This window comes from Emys orbicularis, chromosome 2 (genome assembly GCF_028017835.1).
Source record: "Emys orbicularis isolate rEmyOrb1 chromosome 2, rEmyOrb1.hap1, whole genome shotgun sequence".
In the NCBI taxonomy this organism is placed as follows: Eukaryota; Metazoa; Chordata; order Testudines; family Emydidae; genus Emys; species Emys orbicularis.
This window is the reverse complement of record NC_088684.1, coordinates 136119499-136129824: the sequence shown is the minus strand read 5'-3', so window position 1 is coordinate 136129824 and position 10326 is coordinate 136119499. Positions and strand designations below refer to the sequence as shown.

At 50.9% G+C, this 10326-nt stretch overlaps 1 protein-coding gene across 1 annotated transcript in view; it reads left to right on the top strand.

Annotated features, from left to right (window-relative positions):
• The first annotated feature begins 4749 nt into the window (after positions 1-4749).
• PEBP4 (phosphatidylethanolamine binding protein 4) overlaps positions 4750-10326 on the top strand; it is a 196954-nt gene continuing 191377 nt past the window's right edge. The window contains exons 1-2 of the mRNA XM_065400045.1: positions 4750-4889; positions 8715-8847. Coding sequence (XP_065256117.1) covers positions 4750-4889; positions 8715-8847 — 273 coding nt within the window. The remainder of the gene's footprint in view (positions 4890-8714; positions 8848-10326) is intronic.

The window sequence follows — 10326 nt, the reverse complement described above, 5'->3', positions numbered from 1 at the left end:
CTGTGAACCGCTGTCCGCTGGTGCACTATGTGGTATTTCAGGCTCTGGCTGAGCCTCTTGGGTAGGGTTATTTGCTGCTTCCACCAGTTCAGACTCGCTGGTGCCCTCTGGCATTGGAGTTGTAGACGGGTTTGCAAGCGCTGGACTCAGTGCTGACAATGGTTCTGGTGTTGGTTGCGTTGCCAGTTCCGGTTCTGGGACTGGTTTTGGCTGGGTCTTTGGGATTGGATTCACTACGGCTGTTGCAGTCGTTGGCAGGGGATCCGGTTCCACCACCTGTGTTTGGGTCTCCGGTAACACCGACGGGGTCCTGGTGGACGGCTCAGGAACAGGGATGGGGGTGAAAGCTTGCTTAGCCTGGCTGCGGGTGACTATTCCCACCCTCTTGGCTAGCTTCACGTGGTTGGCCAAGTCTTCCCCCAGCAGCATGGGAATGGGATAATTGTCATAGACTGCAAAAGTCCACATTCCTGACCAGCCCTTGTACTGGACATGCAACTTGGCTGTAGGCAAGGTTACAGACTGTGACACGAAGGGTTGAATTGTCACTGTAGCCTCCGGGTTGATGAGTTTGGGGTCCACTAGGGATTGGTGGATAGTTGACACTTGTGCCCCAGTGTCCCTCCAAGCGATAACCTTCTTTCCGCCCACTCTCAAGGTTTCCCTTTGCTCCGAGGGTATGAGAGAGGCATCTGGGTCTGGGGTTCTTTGGTGTGATTGGGGTGTAATGAACTGTAATCGGTTGGGGTTCTTGGGGCAGTGAGCCTTTATATGCCCCAGTTCATTACATTTAAAACATCGCCCTGCTAAGGTATCACCGGGGCGATGTTGGTTGATGGAGACTGGTGTGGTGGGGTGAGAAGGCGTCTGGGGTTTCCCTTGGGATGTGGGTGGGGCCTTGGGTTGTCCCCGGTGATAAGGTTTTGTTTCGGTTTGCCCCTTCTGATATTCGCTCCAACTGCTACTAGCTTTTTTCTTTTCTGTCACCTCCACCCATTTGGCTCCAATCTCCCCCGCCTCGGTTACAGTTTTGGGCTTCCCATCTAGGATGTACCTTTCTATTTCCTCAGGAACACCCTCTAAAAACTGCTCCATTTTTACTAGGGAAAGCAGATCTTCCAGAGATTTAACATTTGCTCCTGATACCCAGGCATCACAATTTTTGTCAATGTGGTAGGCATGCCGGGTAAATGACACATCTGGTTTCCACCTTAGGGCTCTGAACTGCCGACGGGCATGCTCGGGTGTTAGCCCCATTCTGAGTCTGGCCTTGTTTTTAAAAAGTTCATAACTGTTCATGTGTTCCTTAGGCATTTCAGCCGCCACTTCTGCTAAGGGTCCACTGAGCTGCGGCCTCAGCTCTACCATGTACTGGGTTGGAGGGATGTCGTATCCAAGGCAGGCCCTTTCAAAATTTTCTAAGAAGGCCTCAGTATCATCGCCTGCCTTGTAGGTGGGGAATTTCCTAGGATGGGAAGTGGTACTTGGAGAGGAATTGTTAGGATGGTCTGATGCATCCTGCTTAGCACTTGCTGCTTCCAGTTCATGCTTCCTTTCTTTTTCTCTCGCCTCCTCTTTGGCTTTTTCCAGCTCCATCTCTCTCTTGTGGGCCTCCTCTTTGGCTTTCTCCTCTCTTTCATGGGCCTCCTGTTTGGCTTTTTCTTCTCTTTCATGGGCCTCCTGTTTGGCTTTTTCCTCGAGTTTTTTAATTTGAAGTAGTCTCTGATGTTTTTTCTCATTTTCTTCTGCTTCTAGTCTGGCCAGTTCTAGTTTGCTAGCTGTTTCACTGGTAGTCATTTTCCTGGTTTTCTTGTGCTGGGTCTCACCCTCTGCAGTTGACTGAAACTGGGATGTATTTAGCTCAGGCTCCTGCTGAGTGCTGCTGAGTTAACAGAGAGTTTCTAACTAGCTACTTCCGAGGATGTAAAAAAGAAAAAAAACACAATTCAGCTTGTAAATTATCTTTACCAGTTGTTTGCTCATTAATTGAACCCTTCTCTTAACAAAGGACCTTGTTAAAAAAACTTAACACCTCTGCTTTCAGGCAAGGAGAGATAAGATATGCATCTACCTTCAGCTCTGCTCTCCAAGCAGCTAGAAGGAAAAAAAAATCTCTTACTGGCTTTTGGGTTTAAAACGATCCCACCGCTGTGCCACCATGTCAAGGCTGTATCCCTACTTTGAACTTTAGGGTACAAATGTAGGGGCCTGCATGAAAACTTCTAAGCTTATCTACCAGCTTAGCTCTGGTCCGCTGCCACCATCTTAAGAATTCCCTCCCTGGGAAGCCTTGAGAAACCTTTCACCAATTCCCTGGTGAATACAGATCCAAACTCCTTGGATTTTAAACAAGGAGAAATTGACCCTTCCCCCCTCCTTCCTTTCACCAACTCCTGGTGAATACAGATCCAAACCCCCTTTGGATCTTAAAACAAGGAGAAATTGACCCTTCCCCCCTCCTTCCTTTCACCAACTCCTGGTGAATACAGATCCAAACCCCCTTTGGATCTTAAAACAAGGAGAAATCAATCAGGTTTTTAAAAAGAAGGCTTTTAATTAAAGCAAAAGGTAAAAATCATCTCTGCAAAATCAGTATGGACAATAACTTTACAAGGTAATCAAACTTAAAGAGCTCAGAGGAATCCCCTCTGTCTTAGGTTCAAAGTATAGCAAACAAGATAAGCACTCTGGTAAAAGGTACATTTACAAGTTGAGAAAACAAAGTAAATCTAAGACGCCTTGCCTGGCTTTTACTTACAATTTTGAAATAAGAGAGACTTGTTTAGAAAGATGGGGAGAACCTGGATTGATGTCTGGTCCCTCTCAGTCCCAAGAGCGAACAACCCCTTAAACAAAGGACACACACAAAAGCCTTTCCCCCCCCCAAGATTTGAAAGTATCTTGTCCCCTCATTGGTCCTCTGGGTCAGGTGTCAGCCAGGTTACCCGAGCTTCTTAACCCTTTACAGGTAAAAGGATTTTGGAGTCTCTGACCAGGAGGGATTTTAGTACGGTACACAGAGAGCTGTTACCCTTCCTTTTATAGTTATGACTCTAGTCTGACTTGCCTAGCACAGGTCATAGGACTTCCCTGAATTAATTCTTGTTTGAACTAGAGCAGAGATCTGGGGGGGGGATCCAACCTTGATTTAAAAAATATGCAGAACGAATTCCCGTTTGATTCCTAGGCCTCTATACTGTGTTCCTCACTGAGGCTCCAAAGCCCCTTCTCACTCCGTGACGAGCTGGCTAGCTGCAGCGTCCATGGAAATTGTTCTCAGTAGTTAAGTGTGTTCATTTGAATTTCTTGGGTGAAATGAGGCCGTGTTTCATGCAAACCTCCCTCCTCTTCCCCCACACTGTGAAGCTGTGCTTCAGTGTGTTACAAAAAGCAGCAGGGAACTCACATGACTATTCAGAGAGAAACCTTGGTTTAACCCTGGCTAGTACCGCAGAGTAAGGATGTCTGCTTTGATCACTGACTAGCCAACAGAGTGTTGTCCCTCAGGATGTGCACTCTCTGAGCAGTCAACTCTAAGACATGCTACATACTGATGGGGCCTAGGCAGTACTGTAGTACAAACAATCCTCTGGAGGCCTGGGTGTGCTAGGCACTGCGCACACACAGTGAGAGAATTCCTGCCCTCAAGAGCTTACAGTCTAAAAGGGCAAAACAAAGAATAGTGGGGTGGAAGGGAACAGTCAGGCTTGTACTTCAGGGGAATCAAATCCAGGTCTCCTGATTCCCAATCCATCATACAATCTGGGCCAGTAGATGGGATCAGAAGGGAGACCAGAACACTACGTCTTCTCTTTCTGGGGTTTTCTGGGTTCAGCCCCAAACCTCATCTGCTCCAGCTGCGTGTTTTTTGGAGCTGCAGTATTGATTCAAATATGGAATTCAAAATGCAAGAACTGCCATGCTAAGTCAGACCAATGGTCCATCTAGCCCAGTATCCGGTCTCTGGCAGTGGCCAGTACCGGAGCTTCAGGGCAGTGTAGCAGGTTGCATCCATGAATGTGTTCAGGAAAATGTTGATAGATCCATTGCTATAGCTGGAAGAAAGCCCAACAAGGCATGGGGGAGGAGAGAGGGAGTATGGAGTGTGGGGCATGGACGAATAGTGGGTACACTTGAATTGAGTTTGCATCAGCTATAGCAAGGGAAAGCCACTCACTGTCCTCTCCCTCCTGTGTACCCAAAGCAAACAGCAGAAGTGCAGCTGATTTATTTTTTTCTGAGGTCTGCTCAGCTGCCTGTTACACAAGGCAGCAATGGGGCCCTCTGAGGAGCAAGGTCTTGCTAAGGGCTAGCAGCAGACAGAGCTTGATGGGAGTCCTGTGTTCCCTGGTGCTGTCTGTCATTAGTAAATGCAATTACCCTCTGACATAACAGAGATTTAAATGATGTAGAATTGGCAGAGGCAAAAGTGATTTGTAAGAATGGCTTTGCTTTGTCTGCAGCTTATCTCCAGGACTAGATAGCGAGCAGGGCTAAGAGATGCAGTGGAAACGCTCACACTGCCAGTGAAACAGCAAGGCAGCTGCAAACCGTCTCGCTGCAGTAGAGCTGAAAGGGAGATGAGGTGCGTGCTCTGGTGGGGGGCTGGCTCCTCAGGAAGCCACTGTCCTGCGCTCAGTGCCAAAGGGAGCCTGTGTGTGGGAGAAGAGGCCTTGCTGAGAAGGTCTGGGGTGCCGCTTGCCAGTGGGAAGCTCTAACCTGATGTCCCTTGGTCCCTGACAGGTCAGGATGAAGCTGCTGGCCGCTGTGGTGCTGGTTGCAGGCCTGGCTGGCGTCGCTGCTTGGGGAGGTGAGGCCTTTGCAGGGGATGAACACATGGGCACCTGCATCTTTGAGAAGCTGACTGGCCAGGACTACAAGTTCTGCAGGTGAGCAGCTTCCACTTGTTGCTGTTCTCAGATTTGCCAGTGCCTTGAAACACCATGTATCTGGGGGGCCTGTGGAGGAGAAGCCTGCAGGTCTCAACATGCTCAGGGATGTAGGACTTGCCATACCAGATTGACCTGATAAGCCATTGCATCAGGTATCCTCCGGCTGCCATCTGTAGGCTAAGCTCATACATCAAAAGAAGGTAGTTCCCCACGCAGTGGGTCTCCATGTGCAATCCTGCACGCAACGGAAGCGAAAGGATGGTGACCCTTCCTGACCCTTATGGTAAACTAATGGTGCCCTGAAGCATGAAATCTGATTTCCCTTCTCTTTTGGTCTGCAGCTACAAATGCTATTGTTCGTAATGTTATCCAGGCCCTTCATGAATCTGGCTTGTAGCCTCCTAGTGTAGTGAATGCGAGCCCTGACAGCATGGCGGGGCAAAGCTAAATCCATTGTCTGTCTGCTCTGAGGTTGACCTTAAGTTCTGACCAAGGTAACTCCCAGTCCACTGGGACTTCTAGTCTTTGCATTATTTTATGCAAGGTTGGTCCTTGCATCCTCACCTGGTCACCTTTTAATCATTCCCTGACCTGTACAATACAGCCGACTGTAACTTTATTTTGTATAGCCTCTGTCCTGCAGAATGCTTCACTGAGTCAAAGATGAAGATAAATAATAGCTAGAGCAGGCTAAAAAAAACCCCAAACATGTTTTTCTTGTGGGGTTTTCCACATTGTTTTCTAAAGTGTGTGTGTGTGTGTGTGTGTGTGTGTGTGTGTGTGTGTGTGTGTGTGTGTGTGTGTGGTTAAGCAGAAATTTTTGTTTTGAGTAAAGGCTATTTTTTTTTTTTTTTGTTTTTTTAAAAGGCCATGGCAGGGGAGAGACCTTGGAAGCTCAAAAGAGAGCATATCAAGAGAATACTTGATCTGAGATTTGAAAGGGGGAGAATGCAGGAAAGCTACTTTTACAGGCCTTGAGAACAGAAGAGACAGCATCAAGGTTGTGGGGAAGTAACACACCTTATGCCTCCTTCTAACAACTGCTCCATTGGAGAATAACGGGCCACTGATGTTACTGGTTAACAATGGTGCCCCTTCGCTCAGGTTGTAGAGGATCTGTGGTTTTGGTGCTTCAGGGCTGTGGCTCAAACTCTATTGAGGATTTGTATGGGGTGTTGGACCCAGAAGCACAGCTAGGAGACAAGAAGGGACGGTGCATCTGTCTTTCCTTTTATTTTTAACAGTATTACTAAGGACTTTTGCATAAAAATAGCATCTCCATTGCTTCAAGGTGAACTGAAATGTTCCTTTTAAAAATAAGCAACTTAAACTGAGCTCCCGAATTATTAAGGTCCGTGTAGACTTAACCTTGCTACTTATTAGTATATTTTATCCCATCTCTGATTTCCTCCCACATGTCACAAACAAGAACATCTTGCTTTGAACTCTCCACCTCTCCTGCCCTATGTGCACAATCGTTCCTGTCTTGTGCATATATTGTGCATTCACTTAGCTTCCCCCTTGGCTGGAGGATTTAATGGCTCCTCTTACAAGGTTCGTGTCAGTTCCAGCTAATCTTTAGAGTAGCCCTAGGCCATGCCATCTTCTCTGTTGATCTGGAGCTTGCATAAAGGCATGACCTGTAGTTCTGATTGCAGTGCAATTCGTTCTAGGTCTACGACAATGTGCAGTTTCTCTGGTGTTACATGACGTGGTAAGGAAAAATGATTCAGAAGTCTGCCTTGGTTATTTATATGGCCCTTGTTACCAGAGCATCAGAGTGCCCTATGTCAGATAGGGAAGCATTTTTAGCACCATTTTACGGATGGGGAGAAGAACGGGGGCATGGAGAGACAAAGTGACTTGCCCAAGGTCGCACAGAAAGCTTGTGGTGTGGCAGAGCAGTGAATAGACTTGGGGTCTCCCAAGTCCCAGACTAAAACCTTAATCACTGGGCAAAGGGGAAGGGAAGCATGTTCCAGCAGAGGGACTCCGATCGCATCTCTTGCTTTTGTGCACCTTTGGAAAATAAACCACCACAGAATCTAGCAAAATGTTATGACACTTCAGTAATCTCCTAACTACAGGTGGGCTGGAATTTCTCAATTAGGGTGGGCAGGTACACCAGGCACTAACAATGTGCCAAAAGGTCTTTGAAGATCACAAATGGCCAAGAGCTGGGTTTTACATCTCAGATCCCAGCTCAGAAAAGCACTTAACATGATGGATGCTTCCATTGTGCTCTGAGAGACGAACCACTAAAGGAAGGTTCAAGTGGGCTGAGTTCATTTTCCTTTTAGTATCATGGCCCTGGTTTAAGGACCTCATAAGAGCGGCCATATTGGGTCAGACCAAAGGTCCATCCAGCCTACTATCCTGTATACTGACCGTGAACAATGCCAGGTGTCCCAGAGGGAGTGAACCTAACAGGTAATGATCAAATGATCTCTCTCCTGTCATTCATCTCCACCCTCTGACAAACCGAGGGTAGGACACCATTCCTTACCCACAGGGCCGGCTCCAGGCACCAGGCAACCAAGCTGGTGCTTGGGGCGGCACCTGGAGGGGGGCGGCGCGGCGCTCGGGCCGCCGGGGAGAGCGGGGCCACAGCCGGGCTCGCCGCCCTCTCGCCGCCCTGCCCCCGGAGCTCTGGCCGCCGGGGGGGGAGAGCCGAGCCCCCGCCGGGGCTCGCCGCCCTCCTCCCAGGGCTCCGGCCGTCCTCCCCTCCGGCGCCCTCCCCCCGGCCGCCGGGGCTCGCCGCCCTGCCCCCGCCGGGGCTCGCCGCCCTGCCCCCGCCGGGGCTCGCCGCCCTGCCCCCGCCGGGGCTCGCCGCCCTGCCCCCGGCGCTCTGGCCGCCAGGGGGGGGGGGGGGAGCCGAGCCCCCGCCGGGGCTCGCTGCCCTCCTCCCAGGGCTCCGGCCGCCCTCCCCGGCGCCCTGCCCCTGGCCACCGGGGGGAGAGCGGAGCCCCCGCCGGGGCTCGCCGCCCTCCCCCCTGCGCCCTGCCCCCGGCCGCCGGGTGGACAGCGGAGCCCCCGCCGGGGCTCGCCGCCCTCCTCCCAGGGCTCCGGCCGTCCTCCCCTCCGGCGCCCTCCCCCCGGCCGCCGGGGGGAGAGCCGAGCCCCCACCGGGGCTCGCCGCCCTGCCCCCGCCGGGGCTCTGGCCGCCAGGGGGGGGGAGCCGAGCCCCCGCCGGGGCTCGCTGCCCTCCTCCCAGGGCTCCGGCCGCCCTCCCCGGGGCCCTGCCCCCGGCCGCCGGGGGGAGAGCGGAGCCCCCGCCGGGGCTCGCCGCCCTCCTCCCAGGGCTCCGGCCGTCCTCCCCTCCGGCGCCCTCCCCCCGGCCGCCGGGGGGAGAGCCGAGCCCCCACCGGGGCTCGCCGCCCTGCCCCCGCCGGGGCTCTGGCCGCCAGGGGGGGGGAGCCGAGCCCCCGCCGGGGCTCGCTGCCCTCCTCCCAGGGCTCCGGCCGCCCTCCCCGGGGCCCTGCCCCCGGCCGCCGGGGGGAGAGCGGAGCCCCCGCCGGGGCTCGCCGCCCCCCCCCGGCTCCGCCCCCCCCTTGCGGGGGGGGGGCGGCCGGAGGCTTTTTTGCCTGGGGCGGCAAAAAAGCCAGAGCCGGCCCTGCTTACCCATCCTGGCTAATAACCATTAAAGGACTTGACCTCCATGAATTTTATCTTGTTCTCTTTTAAACCCTGTTATAGTCCTAGCCTTCACAACCTCCTCAGAAAATAAGAGCTGATTCATTCCTCATTTCCCCACAAAAGCAGCCCTACACACCACAGTCTCACCCCAGTGTTTCTCTCCTCCTGCCCCTTATTCCTTTCCAGAGGGGACTTGGAGGTTTTCTACCCAGAACTGGGAGACGTTGGCTGCACATACATCCCCAAGTGCAATCAGTACCGGAAACGGATCAGCAAGGAGTGGCGCAGCCCAAAGATTGCGTATCCACAGGCTGACAAGGTAAAGCCTAAATCAAGTCCCTTATGTGTAGTTGCACTGGGCCATACTGAAGAATCTGTGGGCTTTTGTCTAGGTATTTGGATTGTGGATTAAACGTGGACAAATTTCTCATGTGATCTTGAATCACAGTTTGCCTTAAATGGGAGGCATTTATTAGAGAGGCACTGACAGGCTTCCACACAGCTCAGGCTCCAGCCTTGTTTCCCAAGGACCATACCCCTGCCTGGAACTCCACACTGCGCACAGACTCTAGTGTCTGAATAATACACCGCAAGGAAGTGCATCATCAGGAGACGGTGTCGTTTGGGAATCAGGGAACAGGAATTCAATAGTCAAGTTTTCTTAAAGGACAAGGGCTATATGTACACTGGGGGTCCTAATTTCTTTGTGAAATACTCAGCCATATATCTCTATAACCTGAACTTTTTTCACTGGCCCCCTCAACTGATGGGATTGTAGCTAGTAATCTGTGCTCTGCATAAAACATTCCCCCAGGGAGGGCGCTAAGTGGTTGGTGTTGAGCCCAGAGAGAGCGTTTAAACTCATGTGCTCTGCGGGTGATACTTGTGTTGTGGAAGAAAACCAGCTCTTGCTTCAGTTGAGCTTCAAAGTCCAGCTGAGATGCACTAAGTGAAATAGGAGATTCAGATTCTGGGTGGGACTTTCACAAAACATTCCTCATTGGTCTCTGTCTGTCTGCTTCTATTGTCTTCAGTGGAAAAAGCCTCCACTGGCTGCATTGGGAGCAGAGGTGGGCCAACAGGTGCGCATATACCCAGTGGACTTGGCCCTGGCATCTTCACAAAAGTGAAATTCCATGGCTGTTGGACATAAATGTCAGATCAAATGTAACCATAGGTTCTTTTTTGTAACTGTGCTAATTCACTGACTCTTAACAGGGAGTGCAGCTTGGCTTGCTGCTTCTTGGTTTCCAAATTCCCTAGCGCTTTGGTTCAGATTTCACTTGTATTTATTTTTGAAGATAACTGCTCAGTTGGCTTTTTCTGCCCAATCATTTCATGGATGGCTGCAGCAATTTAAAGTAGGACTTTTGGGTTCTTGTGAAAATATAACAGGGAGTGCTTGTGAAAAATCTCACTGTCTGCACTTAAACCACATGAATTCTATTAAGATATCAGGTCTGCTTTTTACAAACATGATTTTAAATGAGATTTTTCTTGCCTGTGTTACTAGTGCCACCTTGGATATTAAATCTGACCACTTAAACAATTTCCTTTTACTTCTGGAGCTGCTCACTACTTGTATTCCACTGCTCATGGATAACCAAATTAGACTGATAAGCGGGGTGAGGTAATATCTTTTACTGGGTCAATTTCTGTTGGCAAAAGAGACAAGCTTACACATAGCTGGTCTGCAAAAACAAAAAAACCCCAACAACTCTAGGCTGGTCAATTTCACTTTGGTATCTAGTCAGTGTCACTTCCTGACTCTCCTGCATTAGTTCAAAGCTGCAGGATT